Source organism: Elephas maximus, chromosome 1 (genome assembly GCF_024166365.1).
Source record: "Elephas maximus indicus isolate mEleMax1 chromosome 1, mEleMax1 primary haplotype, whole genome shotgun sequence".
NCBI classification, from domain to species: domain Eukaryota; kingdom Metazoa; phylum Chordata; class Mammalia; order Proboscidea; family Elephantidae; genus Elephas; species Elephas maximus.
The window spans coordinates 98,708,261-98,733,047 of NC_064819.1; the positions used below are offsets into that span (position 1 = coordinate 98,708,261).

The 24,787-nt window shown below is 40.6% G+C and overlaps 1 protein-coding gene across 2 annotated transcripts in view; it reads right to left on the minus strand.

Annotated features, from left to right (window-relative positions):
- Positions 1 to 24,787, minus strand: part of LOC126081686 (DLA class II histocompatibility antigen, DR-1 beta chain-like) — a 245,098-nt gene that overhangs the window by 93,233 nt on the left and 127,078 nt on the right. Inside the window, exons 3-5 of one of the 2 annotated variants that reach the window (XM_049893806.1) lie at positions 10,368 to 10,649; positions 9,069 to 9,179; positions 7,962 to 8,284 (exon numbers count right to left, since the gene is read on the minus strand). The exons of the other annotated variant lie outside the window; for it this stretch is intronic. Of the exons in view, the coding sequence (XP_049749763.1) occupies positions 8,271 to 8,284; positions 9,069 to 9,179; positions 10,368 to 10,649 (407 nt within the window). The 3' untranslated portion in view covers positions 7,962 to 8,270. Of the gene's footprint in view, positions 1 to 7,961; positions 8,285 to 9,068; positions 9,180 to 10,367; positions 10,650 to 24,787 lie in introns of those variants that run through there. 2 annotated transcript variants of the gene reach the window in all.

Consider the following 24,787-nt stretch of genomic DNA (forward strand, 5'->3'; position numbering starts at 1 on the left):
CAACCACAAAAAGATAAACAACCCAATCAAGAAGTGGGCAAAGGATATGAACACACACTTCACTAAAGAAGATATTCAGGCAGCTAACTGATACATGAGAAAATGCTCTCAATCATTAGCCATTAGAGAAATGCAAATTAAAACCACGATGAGATTCCATCTCACTCCAACAAGGCTGGCATTAATCCAAAAAACACAAAATAATAAATGTTGGAGAGGCTGCGGAGAGATTGGAACTCTTATACACTGCTGGTGGGAATGTAAAATGGTACAACCACTTTGGAAATCTATCTGGCGTTATCTTAAAGAGTTAGAAATAGAACTACCATAAAAAAAATACAACCCAGAAATCCCACTCCTCAGAATATACCCTAGAGAAACAAGAGCCTTCACACAAACAGATATATGCACACCCATGTTTATTGCAGCTCTGTTTACAATAGCAAAAGGCTGGAAGCAACCAAGGTGTCCATCAACAGATGAATGGGTAAATAAATTGTGGTATATTCACACAATGGAATACTATGCATCGATAAAGAACAGTGACGAATCAGTAAAACATTTCATAACATGGAGGAACCCGGAAGGCATTATGCTGAGCGATATGAGTCAGAGGCAAAAGGACAAATATTGTATAAGACCATTATTATAAGATCTTGAGAAATAGTATAAACTGAGAAGAACACATACTTTTGTGGTTACGAGGTGGGGAGGGAGGGTGGGAGAGGGTTTTTTATTGATTAATTAGTAGATAAGAACTGCTTTAGGTGAAGGGAAGGACAACACTCAATACACGGAAGGTCAGCTCAATTGGACTGGACCAAAAGCAAAGAAGTTTACGGGATAAACTGAATGCTTCAAAGGTCAGCGGAGCAAGGACGGGAGTTTGGGGACCATGGTTTAACGGGACTTCTAAGTCAACTGGCAAAATAATTCTATTATGAAAACATTCTGCATCCCACTTTGAAATGTGGCGTCTGGGGTCTTAAATGCTAACAAGCGGCCATCTAAGATGCAGCAATTGGTCTCATCCCACCTGGAGCAAAGGAGAATGAAGAACACCAAGGTCACACGACAACTAAGAGCCCAAGAGACAGAAAGGGCCACATGAACCAGAGACCTACATCATCCTGAGACCAGAAGAACTAGTTGGTGCCCGGCCACAATCGATGACTGCCCTGACAGGGAGCACAACAGAGAACTCCTGAGGGAACAGGAGATCAGTGGGATGCAGACCCCAAATTCTCATAAAAAGACCATACTTAATGGTCTGACTGAGACTAGAGGAATCCGGGCGGCCATGGTCCCCAGACCTTCTGGTGGCACAGGACAGGAACCATCCCCGAAGACAATTCATCAGACATGAAAGGGACTGGTCAGCCGGTAGGAGAGAGATGCTGATGAAGAGTGAGCTAATTATATCAGGTGGTCACTTGAGAGTGTGTTGGCATCTCCTGTCTGGAGGGGGGATGGGAGGATAGAGAGAGAGGGAAGCTGGCAAAATTGTCATGAAAGGAGAGACTGGAAGGGCTGACTCATTAGGGGGAGAGCAAGTGGGAGTACGGAGTAAGGTGCATATAAACTTATATGTGACAGACTGACTTGATTTGTAAACGTTCACTTGAAGCTCAATAAAAGTTAATAAAAAAATTGCAACTTTGGTATGTTAGTAAAAAAATCATACTTCAGAAAATCTAGTTTCACAATTATTTCAACTATGTACAAATATATACATTAAAAAAACAACAAAAATAGCCGGAAATTAAGACCTAAATGAAGCCTCAGAAAGGTCAGAGGTGCCTCAGAATTTCCTTCACCTCCACCCCCCAAAAGATAAATAAATAAATTACTCAGGTACTTTTTCTCAGTGAAATATTTATGCAAACAAACAAGCAACTCAGGCTTTTTATTTCAGGAATTTCATGGCTGAGAAGGTCCTGTGTTAAGGACAGTCTGGGAGGAGCCTGGCCTTATTCCCAATGTTGACTCTCCCATTTCCCACCCCACCCCCAGCTCTCCCCACAGTGGCCCCCAGGGCAACCTGACCACCCCCTCCTGCACCCACACCCCCCCCACACTCTCCCTTCCTCTTCCCTCTCACATCCCAGCGCCCCCCCCCCGCGCAAACACACACACACACACACACACACACACACACACTCTCTCTCTCTCTCTCTCTCTTTGGCACCCCCTACCTCACAGGTCCACCCTCTCACACTCTCCTATCTCACAGTCACTGACACAATATTCACCATCTCTCCAACAACACACACTCTCACATGTATCCTCACAATTTCACGACTCCTCACAAGCCCACACTCACCCACCTCGCGCTCTCCCTTCCTCTGTCTCTGTCTCTGTCACACACACACAGGGTGCCCCCTGTTTGCACGGACCCCCTACTCCCCACTCGGCGCTCACCTTGCCGCTGCGCCGTGAAGCTCTCCACAACCCTGTAGTTGTATCTGCAGTGGGTTTCCACCTGGGGCCGCGCATCAACCAGGAGCTCCTTCTGGCTGTTTCAGTACGTGGCCTCAGGCCGCCCCAGCTCTGTCATCGCCCTGTACTCACCCACGTCGCGGTCAAAGCGCAGGTGCTCCTCCCGGTTACAGACGTTGTCGTTCCATAAATCGCACTTGCTCCGTTCCATTAGTGTAATAGCATTCAGCTTTAAACTGCCTCAGGAAATGCGCTGTGGGGACCTGAAGGTCCGGTCACGGGCGGCCTCTGGGGAGAAACTGATGGCGAAACCCACCATTCAGCGGCCCCTGGCGCGAGGTGGCGGCACCAAAGTCTCCTGATGGGCTCCACCGTCAACACCAAACCACCCGCCTGTGCGGCTTCATCTTTCATCCGCCTGATGCTTGACCGAGGCCGCGCACGACGGAGGACACCGGCCTGTTCCCAGGTCCTTTGATCCACTCCTGCTTAGAACCTTGGCTGGAGACTTCCAAGTCGGAGCCAGATGAGGATTTGCCCCCATCCCTGTAGTCCACACTACCTTTTCCGGAAGCCTTCTCTCCTCTTACCTCCCACAGCTCTTCAACTGTTCCTCTAAACACTTCCCACCTCCTCCATTCTGTAGACACTTCTGTAGCCCTGACCTGTGCCAGCCCTGCGCTGTCCCCTGGGAATCCACAGGAGGGAAAAACAGATTCCTCCCATCCACTCGGGGAGCTTAAATTGTAGTGAAAGTGATAGATAAAAACCAAACACACAAGAATTTATACACAAATTAGAAATATCAAAAAAGGAAAAGTGTGGAGTTCTGTACAGAGGATAATTGTATGATCTAGATTGCCTTAGGGTGCCAGAGAAGAAAGGACTCTCTGAAAAGTGACTTTTAAGGTGATGTTATAGATTGAATTGTGTCCAGCCCTAAGATATGTGGTAAATCCTAATGAGTTTTATTGTTATGTTAATGACTTGGTATTAGCCTAGTACTTTCCTCTTTCTGCAACCATTTAGAGGATCCAGTGAGAACCCCCCAGCTGAGCTTAATCAACTAGAGCTGTGAGAAATCATGAAACGGCTGTAGTTTTAAACTGCTAAGCTTTTGAGTGATTTGTCACAAAGAAAAACAAAATGAAACATTGTGTTATTTAAGGAATTCCATCTAAGATGTCCAATCTACTGGCACAAAATTCTTTGTAATATTATCTTTTTAATGTCTGTAGGATCTGTAGAATGCCATTTTGTTCATTCCAAGTGTTGCAAATATGTAATTTGGATTTTTTTCTATCTTTTTCTTTATAAGGCTTGCAAGCTGTGTATCAATCAAACTAACTAAATAACTACTAGCTTTTAGCTAACAGCAAGAGCTCTGGCTCTGTTGATTGTCTTTATCCTACATTTCTTTTCAACTTTATTAATTTCCTCACTTATGTTTATTATTTCCTTTCTTCTACTTTTTTCAGTTAAATTCACTCTTCTTTTGCTAGATTAAGTTTAGCCCTCTGAGTTTTATATATTTCTTCTTTTATAATATAAGTATTTAAGCTATAAATTTCCCTGTAAGCACGGCTTTGTTTATACCTCACAAACTTTGAAAAGCTGTTTTAATATTCCTTTATTTTAAAATATTTTCTAATTTCCTGTTTGATTTCTTCTTCAACACACCTTGGATTATTTACAAGAACGTTGGTTCACTTCCAAAAGTTTGAGTATTTTCTGAATCTTATTGATTTGTAATGTAATAAGTTTGTGGCCAGAGAATATATTCTGTATGATTTCAATCCTCTGGAATTTATTGAGACTTTTATTATGGGCTAACATATGGTCTATTTCATGGATCTTCTTTGCACAATTAGTAGGAATAAATATATTCTGTAGTTATGGGCAGTAGTGGACATATATGTCAGTTTTAAATGTCAGTTAGGTCAAGATGGCTGAAAGTATAGCTTTGGTTTCCTTAATGATGTTTCTTTTTATGAACCTATAGAGAGGTTTTTCTCCATGCTACCCACCTCCCAAGTTCCCACACCACCCTTATGAGCTCAGCAAAATTTCTGGGAGGAAAACCAGCCAGTAGGGTTAAGCTAGTTTTGTATTTAGAGCCTCTATAGATTCCAAACCATCACACAAGCCCACAGGCTATTTAAAACTTTGCAGCCTTCTCATAACCCCATCAAAATCTCCCTTTCTGTGGTAGGTCCAATCTCACCGATGTTGAGTTTCAGCAGATGAGCCAAGGGAGGAGAGTGGAAATCTGTTCCCGCTCAACTAAGCAGAATTTGTCCAACTCTGGAATGTGGAGTTTTTAGACTTGTTTGCATCCACAGCGTATGATTTTTTTTTTCTTCTTTCCTGTTGGGAGTCTTAACCCATTTATTTAAAGCTCTCTATTTATTCCTTTGAATGGGTATACCACAATTTATCCATTCTCTATCTGAAAATTCAGAATGTTTCTTTTCTATTACTGTGGTACAATTAATCATTTTTTTAAATATGTAATCTTGGGCATGTATGTGAGAATTTATCTAGAGTATGAACACCTAGGGTGGAAATACTGGATTATCCAAAACACCAAAGTAGTACACCAGTTTACACCCACATCGCCATGCAAATACCCATATATCATCCTGCAATATGTTGTTATCTCATGTATTTTATAGTTTTTTAAAGTACAGAATTTTTACAAGCAAGAGAAATTTATTAATCTTTTCCTTTAGAATTTCAAAATATCTTTAATATTCCAAACCCTGGTAAAACAAGCTTTCAATTCTAACCTCCTTGGGCTCATATAGGGCTGATATTTTAGAACACATATCAAGGGTGGATTTTGTTGTTTTTGTCAATCATGTTGCATTTGCATTTTGAATCTGAATAGATACCTCCAAGCTGCCACCCATTCACAATTCTAATAACAGTACATGAGATACTCCATTCCCATAGAGTCTTATAATCCCTTGATTAGAAAAACAAATGAAGAATTACATTTTCCAATTTGTGGGGAGAAATATTTCATCATATTGTTATTTGGATTTGCATTTTTCTGATTCTTAGTGAGCTTGAGCATATATTTTATTGCCCATCAGCATATTCTCTTCTGTAAATAGTTTATATCCTTTGCCCAATTTTCTCTTGGATTCTTGTTCACTTATTTATTGACTTGTTGACAATTTTACATAATGAGGAATTTAGCCTAATATCTGCCTTGCCTGCTGCCGTTCTTTACATATTTCTTTGTGATTTTCTCCAGGCAAGGGAATTTTAAATTTTCAAAAATTTTTTTCCATTATGTCTTCTGAATTTTTTGTCTTGATTAGATTTTTTTTCTTTCAAGGTTATTTTAACAGGTTTATTGAGATATAATTTATGTACCACAAAATACACTGATTGTACATGTAAACTTCAATGATTTTAATAAAGTTATAGATTTGTGCCACTATCATCACAATCCAGTTTTAGAATATTTTCATCAACCCGAAGAGGTTCCTGTTTACAGATAAATCATGTCCCCACCCCCAAGCCCTAGGCACCCACTGATATGCCTTTTATAATTTTGCCTTTTCTGAACATTTCGTATAAATGGAATCATATGACAAATAGTCTTTTGTGTCTGGCTTTTTTCACTTAGTAAAATGTTTTGAAGTTCATCCATTTTGTAGCATTTATCAGCATTTTTTCCTTTTTACTGTTGAACAATATTCCATTGCTTGGATATAGCACGTTTTGTTTATGCATTCACTGGTTGATGGATATTTGTTTCCAGTTTTGGGCAATTATGAGTATGTGTATCTATTAACATTTGCATATCTATCTTTGTGAAGACATATGTTCTCGTTTCCCTTGTGTAAGTTTCATGTAGTGGATTGTTGGGTCATATGACAACATCATGATAAACGGAGAAAATGCTGAAGTTGTCAAGGATTTCCTTTGGATCCACAATCCACACGCATGGAAGCAGCAGTCAAGAAAATAAATAATGTACTGCATTTGGAGAATCTACTGGAAAATGCTTCTTTAAATTGTTAGAAAGCAAAAATGTCACTTTGAATATTAAGGTGGGCCTGACCCAAGCCATGGTATTTTCAATTGCCTTATGTGCATGCAAAAGCTGGACAATGAATAAGGAAGACCAAAGAAGAACTGGAGCTTTTGAATTATGGTGTTGGCAAAGAATATTGAATATGCCATGGATTCCCAGAAGAACCACAAATCTGTCTTGGAAGAAGTGCAGCCAGAATGCTCCTTAGAAGTGAGAATGGTGAGACTTCATCTCACTTATTCTGGACATATAATTAGGAGGGGACAATCCCTGAAGAAAGACACCATACTTGGAAAAGTAGAGGGTCAGTGAAAGTGAAGAAAACCCTCAACAAGATGGACTGACAATGACACAGTGTCTGCAACAATGGGCTCAAACATCTCACCAGTTGTGAGGATGGTGCAGGACCAGACGCTTTGATCTGTTATACATAAAGTCACCGTGAGTCAGAACTGACTTGATGTCACCTAACAAAACAACATGACAGATGTTTAAGTTTTTAAGAAATTCCTAAACTGTTCTCCGAAGTGGTTGTAACATCATCCATGTCCACCAGAAATACATCAGGGTTTAGAAAGGTTTAGATATACAAAAGATGGTGATAGTAATAAAGATAATAAATAATATCTCTGCTTATTAATTTTATACTTTCTTTATATTTTGTTGAAAGGAATGAGTTTAGGATAGGCCTTACCAGAAACTCTCCATTTATCTTAAAGTAAACCTCAAATATTTTGGCATCTAATTCTAGATTCAGTTTCATGGATGAATTTACCCAACCATGAATACCAAAAACCTGTTTACTAAAACCGATGTATAATATATTTTAGCATATTATAGAGTTGGTCACTCCTCATTATGCTCCTTTTTAATAAAATTCCCTTGGGAAATACAGTTTTCTTAAAAAAATTTTTTAAGTATCAGCATGTTGAGTTCTAAAAATAGAACAAGCAAGCAATACTCTTGTTTACTTGTTTTAAAATTGTCATTGGGTTTATGCGTGGTGTTCCATACTCAGTATGTTCACACACACACACACAAAAATTCAAAACATGAACTGATGCTGCCTGGCAAGAATATATAGGCCTTCATGCAGAAGTGAATTAAAAATACTGACAACCTAATAGTTCCAGACACCACAGTTTCTCATGTTTGTTGTCTCTCATTTGTAGCCCATGCTAGAAAGGGACCTGTGTATTTATCTTTGATGATGTAAAGGTGTAGGAGACTACCATGATCTGGGTGCATTAAAGAGCCTTCTCCTAGCACAGTGAAATGTTCCTTACAGGACACAGAAAACCCAAGAAAAAGCAGGCAAGAAAAGCTTCCAGATCTATATATGTCCAAAATTCAGGAATATAAGTGAAAGCAATTACTGTATTACAATGCAATCCTCATTTTATCTCTTATTTCTACTTCTTTTTCTTGAAGCTGTAGGAAAAAGATGATTTTTATTCCATGTTGATTTCAGAAAACTTTTATGAGGCAATGTGAGCAGATGGTGAGTTCAGATGAATGGGGAGGAGTAAGGATGAATAAAAAGGAAACTGGGAAAAAGGAAAACAAGACACTCTAAGCAACATTGGGGACCTCCAGACCAAGGCCGGGGGATGAGGAAACTCATCAAGGTTGACATTTTCTCTAGGGTCAGTGAACCAGGAGTGAGCCGGATACTGAAGAACCACACTCTTTGGGGAGGAAAAAGAGTGAAGCTCACATCTTTTCATGGTGTGAAGAAGCTGGGAGAGAAGGTTCTTCCCTGAGTGTCACCATCTTCACTTCAGCTCAGGAGTCCTGAACAAGACAGAGAAGAGTGTTGTTTCCAAACCAAACTCTACCAACAAATTCTTTTCCCCCTCTCTCAGGCCCTCAGGTTATAGCAATGTAGTCAGAAGAAAGAAAAAAATGCCTTAAGTCCCTGTGACACAGTGCTGCTCTGGAGCACAGGGCTTTTAAGCAGAGAGAAGAATCTTTGGTACAAACTGCCTGATCAGAAGTCTGAATGCAAAGTCCTTCCTGATATATCTGTGTCCTGTCTGGTCTCCTCTACCATAATTCTAGGAGAAACCAATCTCATTCTAAAAGAGATTGATTGAAGTCCAGAGTGTGCTGGGGAAGAGAGAAGAAGATGTATGTTTATAAGATATAGAGGCACATCCGTCCCCACACACCACGTCCTCAGTTCTAGATCTCCCAACGGAGATTTCTCTAACACCACAACAGATATCACACCATGGCAGAGAAGAAAGTGGAGTCTGAGAGCCTTCAGTCTATGAACCTTCTACCACACAAATCCAGTATATTTAGTTTCAGTGGTTCCTCTTTCATCTATTCCAGGATTCTGACCCAAAATCTCCATGCACAGTAGCTGTTCTTTTATCTGCCACAGGTTATGACCCCTATACTTTGACAAAAGAGCAATGGGCTCTTTATTTCTGAATGCTTCGAAATTTGGGATGGACTGGAAAACAAAAGCTTTATACAAGGTCATTGCTCTACAGAAAGGTAAGTTGAACAAAGCCCTATTTCCTCCTCAGCGGAGTCCATGGGGAACCCCAGCTACCACAAGCTTCCTTACCTTTCTGGTTCCTGAAGTGGATGAACAGCCCCTCCCCAAGGAAGAGCAGACCCAGAACCAAGCCCCCGATTCCACTCAGCATCTTGCTCTGCACAGATTCAGATTGTGCCCCTAAGAGAAGAAGCCAGCTTTAGTGATTTTTACCCCAAATCCAACTTCTCTAGTTGAGACTCTGAGATTCAGAGCTTTGAGAATGGGGGAAGAAGCCTACTCTGCAAAATAGAATAACTGACTACTTTTGGAAAACAAAATTTTAAATATCTCACTGAGGAGATACAAGGTTCAGGCACTGAACTCATTAAATATCACAGCCCCGACATGAGGTTTGACCACACATCTGATGTGTGAGGAGCCTGGGACTCAGTGAGGTTAAGTAGCTTGTCTAGAGTGACAGAGCTAATACAAGGCAGAGCTGAGGCTGCATTCCCCTCAGGTCAGGAAGGGCCCTGCATTGTAGAGGACGCTCCTCTCCTCAGATCACAATGACCATCTATACAACTCAGAGCAATAGCACAGGAAGCAGAAGCCCAGCCCCAAGAAAGAGCAGACCCAGAACCAAGCCCCCGATTCCACTCAGCATCTTGCTCTGTGTAGATCCAGATTGTGCCCCTAAGAGAAGAAGCCAGATTTAGTGATTTTTACCCCAAATCTAACTTCTTTAATTGAGACTCTGAGATTCAGGGCTTTGAGAATGGAGCAAGAAGTCTGCTCTGCAAAACAGAATAACTGGTCACTTCTGGAAAACAAAGTTTTAAAAATCACATTGAGGAGATACAAGGTTCAGGTACTGAAACTCATTAAATATCAGCCCTGACCTAAGGTTTGACCACACATCTGAGTAAGGTTAAGCAGCTTGTCTAGAGTGACAGAGCTAATAAAAGGCAGAGCTGAGGCTGCATTCCCCTCAGGTCAGGAAGGGCCCCGCATTGTAGAGGACGCTCCTCTCCTCAGATCACAATGAACATCTATTGAACTTAGAGCAATAGCACCGGAAGCAGAAGCTCAGCCCCATGGGTAGGGAACTGGTACACAGGGCCAAGAGGGTGACCGTGTCTTGTGATATCATGAGAAGATTCAAATCAGAATCAGCCTCATTTCTGCCTACCAGGCATAATTGCCTCCCCAGATGTATAGGTATTTGATCACAGAGCTGCTAACCTCTGTAACTGGTGCTGAAGGAGAGGAGAACATGGAGCAAATGAAAAAACATGTTGCAAGAGGAGAAACCTCATACTCAGGGAATAACAAAAGCCCCCTTCTTGCTGAGTGAGGAACTAATGAGGCCAGAGAGCTTCTCACTCCATTCCACTGTGACAGGGCTCGTCAGGCTTGGGTGCTCCACTTGGCAGGAGTAAACATCTCCACTCTGAAGAATGGTTTCCAGCATCACCAGGATCTGGAAGGTCCAGTCTCCATTCTGGATCAGGCCTGTGGAGACAACCCCAGCCTCCTCTTCCTGGCCATTCCGGAACCACCTGACTTCAACGTGGCCTGGATAGAAACCAATCACAGAGCAGACCAGGAGGTTGTGGTGCTGCAGGGGCTGAGTCTTTGCAGGATACACAGTCACAGCAGGCTCAACTAGGAGAGAAAAGTCAGAGAGAAAGAGTGAGGACATCATAATAACTCTTGCTTGGCTGTCTTTCTGTCTCTCTTCAAACTCAGGCTCAAGTCTTGGAAAAAAAAAAATCTGTGCTGTCTAGCAGATTTTGACTCATAGCCACCCTTTAGTGTTTCCAAGGAGTGGCTGGTGGACTCAAACTGTCAATCTTTTTGTTAGTAGCTGAGCTCTTAACCACTATACCGCCAAGGCTCCCAAGTCTTGGCCAGGCCTTCCTCAAGCTGGCCATGTGGCCATATGAGTCAGTATGTCAGGGGCCTTGAATTTAATCCTTAAGACATGGACTCATTATATTTGAGAGACATTAGTAAGATTGTGGGCTTTTTGATAATTGAAACACTTGTTCACTAGTATAATCTTTGCAAGGCATGTAGTGTTTGAAGAAAGGCGTGATTTTTAGAGCCAGGGTGGTTGGGTTCAAATCCAGCCTTTGCCTCTTATGGGATGGTCCTGGGAGAGTTTCTTAATTCCTTGTTGACTGAATTTTCTTGCCTATAAAGAGGGATAATAATAGTAACTTACCTCTTAGTGTTATATGAGAATTATATGTGATTAAAATATGTAAAACGGTGACTGGAACGTAGCATTCAGTAATGTTAGCTAGTTATTATCCTTGTTTACTCTGAGAGAAAATGTGATTCAAAGTAGTACAGAGAGATTGGGGAATGGCAGGGGGTTAAGTGTGGAGATAAGAGCATGAAGTCCTAGAATGCTATCTTGATGCGCTCACACCTTTAGAGCCACAGAAATGGCTCTACCACTGGGAAGCAAAAACTTATTTTCTAACTCTGTGAGTTGAGTCCCAAATAAAGCATGAAGTCTAAAGGAGGGATAAAGTCACAAGGAAAGCCATTCGTTCAAAAAAGTTCTAGTATTTACTCTCATCTGATCAACCCCTCTTCTTTTTCAGTACAAATGAATCTAGTATTGGGATTGTTACCCTTTTACAACTGTCTGTCTTTCCAAACTGACATTTGAGGTCAGGGTAGGGTCTGGGGCTCATTAATATATGTGCTTCATGCTTTGGACAATCCCTGACACTAGCAGACTCTCAGTAAATACAAATATTTTTTAAAAAGAAGGAGAAACTTGGGAGACAACTTTTTTTTACCATACCACAAAATGGCAGATTTAAGATTGTTAGTAAATCATTACCAACAATTTTGCAATACATCTCATTTAATCAAAATGTTTAAATTCTTAACATTGAAAATAACAGAGTCAAACTTATAAACCACAAATTGAAGAAAATGTGGAATCAAATAGCAGCAACATGTTAGTAATCTTGCTTTGTATAGAACCCATTTCTCTGGGAAAAAAAAAAAACCTAGAACCCTAGAATTAATAGTCAACAAATAATTCTTAGAGTAGTAATTAAAACTGGCCAATAAATATATGAAAAAAAATTTAAAAGCCTCAGAAATAAAGAAATAGAAATTAAAAAGAAAAAGAAAATTTGAACTGAATATTCAGCAATTAAAAAAAAAAAAAAGACCCAACAAAGGAGGCTATGGGGTAAATCGTGTTACAGCCATACAAAGCAATAATCTGCAACTAGCTAAATACTACTAGTATTATAAAAATTGCAACATTGGTATGTTAGTAAAAATTATACTTCAAAAATTATTTCAACTATCTAAAAATATATACATTAAAACACAACAAAAACAGCAAGAAATTTAGACCTAAAAGAAGCCTCAGAAATGTCAGAGGTGCCTCAGAAATTCCTTCACCTCCACCCCGCCTCCCCCCCGGCAAAATAAGTGAATAAATTATTCTGGTACTTTTTCCTCAGTGAAATACTTATGCAAACAAACAACACACACTTTTTATTTCAGGGATTCATGGCTGAGAAGGTCCTGTGTTAAGGACAGCCTGGGAGGAGCCCCCCATTATCCCAAATGTTGACTCTCCCATCTCCCCTCCCCCTCAGCTCTCCTGACAGTGGCCCCAGGACAACCTGAGGGCCCCCCTCCCGCACCCCACACACCCACACTCTGCCTCCCTCTGCCCCTCACACCCCAGCCTACACCACACACACACACTCTGCCTCCCTCTGCCCCTCACACCCCAGCCTACACCACACACACACACTCTGCCTCCCTCTGCCCCTCACACCTCAGCCTACACCACACACACACACACACCCCCCCCACACTTTGCCTCCCTCTGCCCCTCACACCCCAGCCTACACCACACACACACGCACTCTGCCTCCCTCTGCCCCTCACACCCCAGCCTACACCACACACACACACACCCACACCCACACTTTGCCTCCCTCTGCCCCTCACACACACACACACACACACACACACACACACACACACACACACACACACACACACACACACACACACACACAGTCTCCCACGCCCCCCCGGCCAGCGCTCACCTCTCCGCTGCACCATGAAGCTCTCACCAACCCCGTAGTTAGGTCTGCAGTAAGTGTCCACCGCGACCCGTCTCTCCTCCAGGAGCTCCTTCTGGCCATTCAGGTACTCAGCACTCCGCCGCCCCAGCTCCGTCACCGCCCTGTACTCCCCCACGTCGCTGTCGAAGCGCGCGTACTCCTCCCGGTTGTAGATGTATCTGTCCAAATACCGCACCCGCTCCGTCCCGTTGGTGAAGTGACACTCAGCCTTAGCCTGCCACAGGAAACTTGCTGTGGGGAAGCCACCAGTCAGGGGCCCCCAGCGCGAGGTGGCGGCACTAAAGACCCCTGAGGGGCTCCACCCGCAACACCAAGCCGCCGGCCTGTGCGGCTTCATCTTTCACCCGCCTGATCCTGACTGAGGCCGCGCAGGGCGGAGGGCGCCCGCCTGGTGCCAGGTCCTGTGATCCTCTCCTGCTTAGACACTGGGCGGGAGACCTCCAGGTCGGGGCCAGGTGAGGATTTGCCACCATCCCTGCCATCTACGGAAACCCTGGTTAAGAGCTACGCTACTAACCAAAAGGTCTGCAGTTCGAATCCGCCAGGCGCTCCTTGGAAATCCTATGGGGGCAGTTCTACTCTATCTTACAGGGTGGCTGTGAGTCGGGATCCACTCGACCGCAACCGGTTTGGTTTTTGGCTTCTGCCATCTCACCACCTTTTCCTGAAATCTCCCGTCCTCTCACCTCCCACAGTTCTTCACCTGTTTCCCTGAACACTTCCCACCTCCTCCATTCTGTAGACACTTAATAAGTCCTAACCTGTGCCAGCCCTGTGCTGCCGCCTAGGAAGCCAAAGCAGAGAAAAAGAGATTTCTTCCGTCCACACAGGAAGCTGAAATTGTAAGTAACAGATAAAAGCCAACACACAAGAATTTACACAGAAGTGAGAACTGTCAAAAAAAGAAAATTGTGGAGTTTCACACAGAGGATAATGGCGTGATCTGGATTGCCTTAGGGTGCCAGTGAGAGGACTCTCTGAAAAGCAACATTTAAGATGACGTTATGGATTCAATTGTGTCCTCCCAAAAATGTGTTGTAAATCCTAATGAGTTTTCTTTATGTTAATGACTCAGTAGGACTATAGGGTGTGTCTTAAGTCAATCCCTTTTGAGATATAGAAACAGCAGACTGAACAACCAAGCAGACATAGGGAAGACAGGTGCCAAGCCACGCTTAGATCTCAGAGGAAGAGAAAATCAAAAGACACAAGAATTTCCCTCCAGAGCCAACAGAGAGAGAAACCCTTCTGCAAGAGCCAGCACTCAGATTTCAGAAGTCTAGTTTCCTAAATGGAACCCTGGTGGCGTAGTCTTTTAAGAGCTATGGCAGCCAACCAAAAGGTCTGTGGTTTAAATCCACCAGGCTTCCCTGGAAACCCTGTGGGGGCACTTCTACTCTGTCCCACAGGGTAGCTATGAGTCGGAATCGACTCAATGGAAACAGGTTTCGGTTTTTTGGTAGTCTCCTAAACTGTGAGAAAATAAATTTCTGTTTGTTAGAGCCACCCATTTGTGGTATTTCTGTTATAGCAGCACTAGATAACTAAGGCAGGCAACATGAAATACTAAGCTGATGTGAAGTAGGGGAAGAGTGGGGCACGTGTGGAGTTTGGGCTAACAGGTAGGCACATTGCAGGTAAAGGTAATAGCATATGCAGAAGCTCGAAAGAATTGATGAACTTCTTGAGGAAATCAGAAGAAAAGACTTCACTTAAGCACAGAGAGTGAGGGGAAAGGAGCACAAAAGATCCCGTTGGAGAAATCACATGGAGCCAGGTGCCTAAAATACTTGTAGGTGATGTTAGGATTGTGGATTTATACGGAATGTAATAGGAACTGAGAAGCTATCATTTTTAAGCAGGCTAATACCATGATCCAATACAGGTACCCTAGCCCTTATCTACATTTCAAAATCCAAAAAATTCCCAAAAACAAAAAGAAAAAAATTTTTAAAACTTTGGTGCCAAAGCTAATTTGGCAAATCTGACCTGATGTCAGGGGTCAGATGTGTGTCAGAGCTCTGATGTACAATACATGCTTCTGTACATTCTTCTGGGTTTTGTTTTTAAGTTGAACTGAACTATGAACTGTGAAGCTGTCAAAAAAAACAAAACAGTTAATGAATCACCTTGTGTTTAAATTGATGAAAATAAAAAGACTCATCAGACATTATTAAAGTATAGAATGTAGAATTACTGCAGGTGTTTGGGGCATTATACTGAAAAAATACTTGCGGCAGTCACCACCATGTATGACTTAACAGCATAACGGCAAGTTGTTAAAAGTTAGCAGAGATGCTGATGACCAGGAACTCATGTTTGTAATTAATTGGGAAAGTTAATTTTTAAAATCCAAAATTCTAATTTCCAAAAGTCATCTGGCTCTAAGAATTTCAGAAATAGAATTCTAGATCTGTACATGTTTTCAGACATCACTGACAACAGAGTAAACAGTCAAGTGGACATGGAAAAAGGCAAGAATGGAAGAAAAGAGACAAGTTTGGGGGCTACTAGAATAATCCAGGCACAGGATGACAGCGGCCTGAACAATGGTGGTAGACTGGTACTGAGAAGGTGGTGGGCAGACTTGAGGGCTATTTTGTGCATAGCATTCATGGATATGTGGATGGAGAGAAAAATCATAGCTTACACTGATGTAAGACTAGAGTGTAGCAGGAACTATTTCTAATGCTTTACATAGGTCATATCTTTTAATCCTCAGAACAATTCCATGAAGGAGATATAATTCTCCTCATTTTACAACTGAAGCAACAAAAGCACAGCCGGGCTAAATGACTTGATCATAGTCAAGTATTTCATGGCAGGTGAAGCAAGGATTGCAACTCAAGAAATCTGGCTCCAGCATCCTAGCTCTTCACCAGGACACTTTCTGGAAGTGATTAATTACATGTTCTGTGCCTTGTGCCACAACTCCAGTGCCAGTGTCCTTCTTGCTAAAGATTGACAGTGACCTCACAGTTCCTAAATTCAATAGATGGTTCTCAATCATCATTTCAATTTCTCAGCAGCTTTCAACAGTACTGGCCACCATATCTTCCAAACTTATCAAAATTTTATAATACTTAGACTTTTTCACTTTCCCTTTTTCATCCCAGGTTCTCATACTCATAATGTAGTCAGGACACAAGCGTCACACAGGAACTATGCTAATTTCACTCTACACATCTATACCTGAATTTTCAACCCTTCCAATTATACGTCTTGTACACAGTAACTATAAAATGTTACTATCCTTTATGCTTACAGAGACCAGATTTGTTTTGCTTACTACCTTGTCCTCTTCACCTAGGGGCAGCGATTTGTGTATTTTAGGTCACTAGTAATAAATGTTGTGAGAATTACTGATTTTGTGCCTAACCAGTCAACATTGCATACAAAGACACTCTAGTGCTTCCTTGCTATTGTCCAAACATCTCTGGTTCTCAGTTCCTCCCAGCTTCTCTTCAGTCCCTTTTATTCTTATGTTTTAAGTCCTGCTGACTCTCTGATCCCAGAGTACTGTCCTTTCTTGAGGCCACCTGCTCAAAAGATTCATCTTTAATCCCAAGTTCACTTCTTAACCCCCACTATCTCTTCAAACAGTTCAGCCTCTAATCTAAATATACCACTGAATCTGCCCATGTCAAGTCCACCAAAGCCAGTGCTCACTTCTGTGCCATGTTCTCACCTCAGCCACTTCTTAGTGGTATCCACCAGAGCGGGCCACTCCCACCTTCTTGTAACCAGTTTCTCTCCTTGGCTTCCGTGCATCATCACATTCTCTTAGTTTTCCTCCAGCAAACACCACTGGTACTTCTTCTCTGTGTCCCTGGCTGATTCATTCTTCTTAAATCAACTTTTAATGTGAAGATGCCTCTGTGTTTGGCCTTGGACTCTCTTCTTGTTTTCTATTCATATTGTCTCTCCGTAAGTGACGTCTTCCACTTTCTTGCATTTAATACAATCCATGTATTGATGACACCAACTCGTATATCACCTGCCCTGGACTCTCCCTAAATTCAAGTCTCTTATATTTAATTGACCTCTTGATAATTTCTCATGAATGTCAAAATGACATATCAAACCTCACTTAAACAAAACTTTTATTTATAGCCTCCCACTTCAAATCATTTCCTCCCTCGATGTTCCCTGGCTATAAAGGGCACCAGCATTCACCAAGTTATTCAAGACAAAACCCTTAGAGATAAGTTTGATTTTCTGCTTTTCCTCACCACTTACATTTTATTCATCTTTAAGTCATCCCAAATAGATCCTTAAATTGTCCACTTTTCTGCCTTTATCGCTAGAACACTAAATGAAGCCACAAGCGTGACTTCCCTGTAGAATTCGACAGTGTTTCTTAACTGTTTACTTGCCTCCATTTGTGAACTCTATAATCCATTGTACACATAGTGTGTGTGTATATATATAAATTACCTCTTCCTGTAACCCTCCAGTGTCTTCACCAATCTATTTATAAATAAAAATCAAATTTCTTACCATGGCTGTCAGGGCCTTAAATGATTTGGCTCCTGACTCCCTCTCCAACCTCATCTTTCACCACACTCCCCCTTGCTCGCTATGCTCCAGTCACTCTAGCCTTCTTTCTCACCTTTAAACACAGCAAACATCCTACCTCATTTAGACCTTTCTCCTGTAGTCCCCTCTTCCTGGAGGACTTGTCCCTTAGATTTTCACATGACTGGCTTCTTCTCATCATTCATATCTCAGCCTAATGTGACTTTCTCAGGAAAAATTCCCTATTCACTGATTGTAGAAAGAATTTGGGATCCCTACGATAAAGATAGATAATCACTGAAGAAAATCTCAATTTTTTTTTTTTTAAGAACTTGACATCACATAGCCTGCACAAAGTGACAAAGTTAACTCTTTCCCTACTCATCCCACCCCATAACAGCTACCACCCAACGTGTGCACTTACGTCGGGTGTCCCTGGACAAAGCCAGAGGAGGATTCAGCATCAGAGTCAGAGCTGCCATCCAGGTGCCCCTGGGGAACCACAAGCACACCATGCTGGAAAACACGAGAGCACAAGTTAAGAGAGGAACAGGTAAGCCTCCCTCAATGAGACCTATGACTCTTCTCCACTCACATCCTAAGGAACTGGTGGTATCGTCTCTGGATTGGGTAGCCTCGGCACTGAGAACCAATCAGCATTTGAGAGAATTAGCATCATCAGTTGCTGGTCAGCAATTTAGTATCGAGGTCCTCTTTTGAAACTTAGACTTTGCTTCATTAAGAGGATTATTTCAATTTAGTACTTTAAGGATTTGATCCAACTGCATCTAAAGGCTTTTAACTGATCCGTGTTGTGAGCCAGACTGTGCTGGTCAGTGATGTGTACACACAAGTTTAAGCCCTTTAGGAGCCTTCGTGTCCTGTATGGTTGGAGAACGAGCCTTTGGACAAGCTTATGTGAGTGTGTTTAGGAGGAGAGGTGGTGGAGGAAACATGACTGCAGGTCAGGAGATGTTTAATTTGGATCAACAAAACTTAGTGCTGTAGATTTGGGAAAGTTAACTTTTCACAGGAGAAATAAAGACATTGTGATTTTTTCAGGAATCTGGATACTGGAAAATGCTGTAATTCTTTGAAAATTTGGGAGCCACCTCAAGAAGTAGCATTCCCTGGTACCTGAGGAGCTGAGAGAATTATAGTTTTTGATCAGGGAGTAGAGTCTGTAACTCCTTACAGGTAGAGATGTCGCTGATATAACAAAAGAAAATTGATAGTCCATAATTTAACCTGGGTGAAAAGATTTTTCAGGTTTGTCTCCTGATGCCATCAATGAGTTTAGTGGCACCTCCAGAATACATGGGAGGCAATCTATGTGGAATGGAGGCCTTGAAGGCACCTTTGTACAGCATTTAACCTAATAATGTAATAAGGTAAAAAATCCAAATAAAAGGCTGCAAGGAGCTGAAAGATTGATAATGGACTCAGAGTCAGCCTTTGGCACAAGTCTGCTTTAGAATAAGCAATATTTGTGTGGGAAAGTTTTCAGTTTCTTGCTCTCAGTTCCCATTGTGATTTTCTCATTTACTTGGGGATTTTTTTTTTCTTTTTAAAATAATTTTTATTGTACTTTAACAGAAAGTTTAAAAATCAAGTCAGTCTCTCACACAAAAACCCATATACACCTTGCCACACACTCCCAATTACTCTCCCCCTCATGAGACAGCCCACTCTCTCTCTGCACTCTCCTCTTTCGTGTCCATTTTGCCAGTTTCTAACCCCCTCCACCCTCTCATCTCCCCTCCAGGCAGGAGATGCCAACATAGTCTCAAGAGTCCACCTGATCCAAGAAGCTCACTCTTCACATCATCCCTCTCCAAACCATGGTCCAGTCCAATCCATGTCTGAAGAGTTGGCTGGGGAATGGTTCCTGTCCTGGGGCAACAGGTCTCAGAGCCATCACCACCGGGGTCCTTCCAGTCTCAGTCTGACCATTAAGTCTGGTCTTATGAGAATTTGGGGTCTGCATCCCACTGCTCTCCTGCTCCCTCAGGATGGGGATATTTTTTTAATTGACCCTCTTCCCTTGCTTTATCCTATGGAATGTTATAAGAAGACTTTGCAGGTTAATACATTAAGAACATTCAGGAAATGGAAAACTATGGAAAAACTATGAATTGGATCCTTTGATGTAATCATGTAATTTTAAACACATTAATGTACTTTGAGATAATTATTAAAGATATTAAAATAAATGCAACATCTCTGATTCAGAATAAACTTTAGACAACAACTACTACATCTAAAGTTCTCCATTAATTTATATCTACCATACTTCTGACAAGCAGTCTTTCTTTTTGGGCCTTAATTAATATTCTGGTAACAGGGTACTCAATATTCTGCAATAAAAAGTGATTAAACTTTATTGAGTAATTGCTGAGCATTTTATTTTGTGCTAAGAATTGTACTGAGAGCTTGTTATGCATCAGATTTTTATTTAATTCTCACATCAGCCCAGTGAGGTGAGTACCCTTTTGATCCCTACAGATGAAAAGAATAAAATGATGGAGATTAAACAATTTTTGCAAAGATACAAGGCTAATAAATGGTACATTTCTGGTTGAATCAAGTTATATGTGATTCCAAACCCCACTAGCTCAGTCATTATATCATACTACCTTACATTCAATGTCTGAAGGCGATAGTGTCCCTTGTATTAAAATATTTTTATCATTTTAATCCATGGATTTGAGTAGTCAGTAAGACTATTCCTTTTAATGAATGGCAGCATTTTCTATCATTTAGGGGAGCTTCTTCATAGCAAATCTACTTTCTTCAAAGGATTCCCCTTATCACCATCCTTACTCTCCTGTAGAAACGACAAAATTTGAACTTACGTAGTGACATCCATAGTCTTTGTTATTAAAGATTAACAGTGACTTCAACATTCTCAAATCCAACCTGTTGTTTTCAATCATTATTTCAGATTTCTTACCATAATGCAGTTTAATACCTCAAGTGCAGTTTCACCAACTCAGAATAGAACAGAAATAGTGTCTCTTTTTGGAAAAGTATATTTCTATTAATGTGGAAGTTAAAAAATATCCTGCAGAGATTGCACAGAAGCCAAATTATCCCTGTATTAGAGAAGAAACTGTGTCTCTAGACCCCAAGGATAATTCAGGATTGTTGGCAGGGGTGCAGATGCAACCAGGGGGATATCACATTTCATTTCACAATCAGGAAACTGTAATTTGTGCTCATTGTAATGTGTGATAATCTGGGAAAGCCAAGATAAAGTTCACCTTAGTATTATAGAACACAATGGGATGGAAAACAAAAGTGATTCTATATCAAGAATGTACTGAAATATAGTTAAAAAGAACTCTAACAGAACTTGTTCACATGAATTTGACATGCAATTCACAAACCATTTGAATTTATTTTGAAAAAGAAAGGGCCAGCGACTATGAGCTAAGATCTGTATGTTGTATACCTTTATAATTAGTAAAAATGTGCTCCTTTCAAAATGATATCTCATATGTTTTTCAATATATATTCAAAGTAAACATAGCTTAGTAAAACATTATAGTAACTATCAGCAAACTATCCATCCCAGCGGTGATCTCCAGGCTGAACTTCTTCAGCGAAAGTGGGAGGAGAAGCTCCCCTGCTCCACTCTGGCTGTGTATGAGAGGTGTCATTTAAGGGTTTATTTCTGAGGAGAAGGCCATTAAATTTCGTCCTGGGGAAAGTGGTTCTCAGTACAGAAGTTCTACCATCTCTAATCTCCATGCATGAGACTGTAGATTTGTAGTTATGGAATATAAGTACCAATACTTTTGGGGACAAATAAGTAAAACCATAAGCATAAACTTTCTATTGAAAAGAGGCAGATTGAATTTTGTAGCATTAGAATTTCTAAGTCCAATAAGTTGTCATACAATGGGAATCACTTTTAGTAAGCCTGAGGGATGGCAGTAAATATTGGAAAGTGGGCTCTTTTAGATATCAGTAAGGCACAACTAGCATAGAAAGTCTGTCACTTGTCCCAGTAGGGTACTCTCAGGAGTTTTCAGTTCAACTTGAAGTGACAAGCTGGTCACTATTCCCTATGTTTAAGAAAAAAAAAATATATTACTAATAAGAAAAGGATAAAGAAGCCAATTTCTTCTTTCCGTGGAAAAATCATCTTCTTTGACAGAAGACTGTGCCATGTGACAGGCTTGGTAAGGCCCTTTCCAGTGGTAGCTCAGTTATGTCTTCCATCAGTGTCTAAGTCAGGTGACAGGGCTTCTATCATTGTGAATGTCATTCTTTGACTCAACTTGTCATTGTTTTCTAGTAATTTACCACAGGGTTTTTCTTTTGCACCAGAAAGTTTGCCATACGGTAGTCATACAGAGAGCAACTAGAATTCCCATAGACCTGCCCGCTCACATTGTATGTAGGAAGAGTTAGTTTTTTTCCCTCCTTTCTCTAGAGCTTGTGTTCATTGTGCTATGATCAAGTGTCTGCCTCTTCATCCAGCACAAAATTGACTGTTATTTTTCAAAATCCACTTTGGTATTCCTCTAGACCACTATCTAATAATTCCAGGTGGTTTGGGCAATGAAGAAATTGATCAATCTGTTGAGCTGTACCAAATTCTTTACCATCTATTTTGTAGGGCTCTTTGTAAAGTGTGTAACTGGAATGCTATTTGCTTTCTCCAAAAGAAGTAACAAAATCATTCAACAGTTATTTTCCTGAGAGTTCACCCTTGTAGATAAAAAACCTTCTATCCATCCTCAAAAGCCAAACATTAAAGTAAACATTATTAGGACTTCTTCATGGCAATAAAACTTCACCTAAATGAAATCAATTTTAATATTTATAAAAGGTTCCTGAAGAGGAAGACTTGTCTGGACAACTCCTTCTACATGGTGTACCTGTCAAACAAAGCAACTCTTTCAATATTGTAGAGCCATTGTAAGAAACTTGAAGCATACCAGTCTCATTAATTATTGCTAGCATTCCTATTTTTTTCTAAGCACAATTTCATGAGTTGCACAAACAAGATAAAGGAGCAAAACTTGATGGTACTACATAGCTTTCCAGAGATGCTAAAGATGGTCTGGGTACAAAAAATAACCTGTTGGTCTCTAAAGTTCAAAATTTGGGGCCTGACCTTAAAGAAAGAACTATTAGAGGAGTCTGGTCAGATGTTAAAGATAAAAATAAACATTACAGTTACCAAAAAAAAAAAAAAAAGATCCAAACCATGGCTCCACTATTAACCAAAGGAAAAATACTTTCTATCAATCACTGCACAATATCTATTGGAAATTTTAAGCTTCTGAGGAAGTGAGGAATCCTTACTGCTTTTACAATTTTGAAAGCTACAAAAAATACAAGAGCACAATGACAGTCAGTGCAAGAATGAAAAGACTTTAAAAATATCATTTAGGGAAAACACAAAGTAGTTGGTTTATTTTCCTTCCAGAAGAAAAGTTAAACTGTAAAGTGTTTTGACTGCCAACATTTCCTGCTGTGTTGTTGCCAACATTTTGATGTCTTTAATCTTGTCCATAGTCTTCCCACCTATGGTCATGTGACTTCAGACCATCAAACTCAAACTCCTTGTTGTGCTCCTGTATGTGCCATTCACTGGTGTGTTCATCTAGAAAGGTTTTTTAAAAATTTTTCTTTTGATGAAAATATACACAACAAAACATACACCCATCCAACAATTTCTACACATGCAGCTCTTTGACAACTGGTTACATTTCTCACATTCTGTCACTATTCTCACTATCTCTACCCAGATGGCTTCACCACCACTAACTTACACGAGCTGCCCCTTAAGGTTCTCATCTGTGCTTCAGAGTTTCTGTTGCCAATTTGATCTCATGCAGATAATTCTTTAAAAGATGGCAATGATCAAACCAGGCATTCTTTATTAATGGAGCTGAACTGTTGTTTAGACATGACTTTGTGGGATAGTTTTGATTCACGGTTTAAAGATTATTCCTGGGCCATAGACCAAAAGAAGAAATAGGCTTCTAAGTGTATCTCAGTGGCTAAGACTTTGGCTGCTAACCAAAAGATTGGTAGTTTGAATCCACCAGCTGCTCCTTAGAAACCCTATGGGACAGTTCCACTCTGTCCCATAGGGTTGCTATGAGTCAGAATCACTCAACGGTGACTTTTTTTTTTTAATTTAAAAGTGAGCCACTATCATGCTCTTGAAATTAACTGCCAAGTGAGTTGTAAAATTCCAGATGAGCTAAAGAATGGTCAGGTCACATTAAGGATGGAATAAAGAAATTCATAGAATCCAATGAGAATAAAAACACTTCCTATCAGAATCTTTGGGACACAGCAAAAGCGGTGATCAAAGGCCAATTTATATCAATAAAGTCACACATCCAAAAAGAAGAGAGGGCCAAAATCAAAGAATTATCCCTACAACTTGAACAAATAGAAAGAGAGCAACAAAAGAAAGCCCCAGGCACCAGAAGAAAACAAATAATAAAAAATTAGAGCTGAACTAAATGAAATAGAAAAAAAATTGAAAGAATTAGCAAGACCAATAGCTGGTTTTTTGAAAAAATCAACAAAATTGATAAACCACTGGCCAAAATGACAAAAGAAAAACAGGAGAGGAAGCAAAGAACCCAAATAAGAAATGAGATGAGTGATATTACAACAGACCCAACTGAAATTAAAAGAATCATACCAGATTGCTATGAAAAACTATACTCAAACAAATTTGAAAACCTAGAAGAAATGGATGAATTCCTAGAAACACACTACCTACCTAAACTAACACAAATAGAGGTACAACAACTAAATAGACCCATAACAAAAGAAGAGATTGAAAAGGTAATCAAAAAACTCCCAACAAAAAAAATCCCTGGTCCGGACGGCTTCACTGCACAGTTCTACCAAACTTTCAGAAAAGAGTTAACACCACTACTACTAAAGGTATTTCAGAGCATAGAAGAACACGGAATACTCCCAAACTCATTCTATGAAGCCTCCATATTCCTGATACCAAAACCAGGTAAAGACACCACAAGAAAAGAAAATTTTAGACCTACATCCTTCATGAATGTAGATGCAAAGATTCTCAACAAAATTCTAGCCAATAGAATTCAACAACATATAAAAAAAAAAAAATTCACCGTGACCAAGTGGGATTCA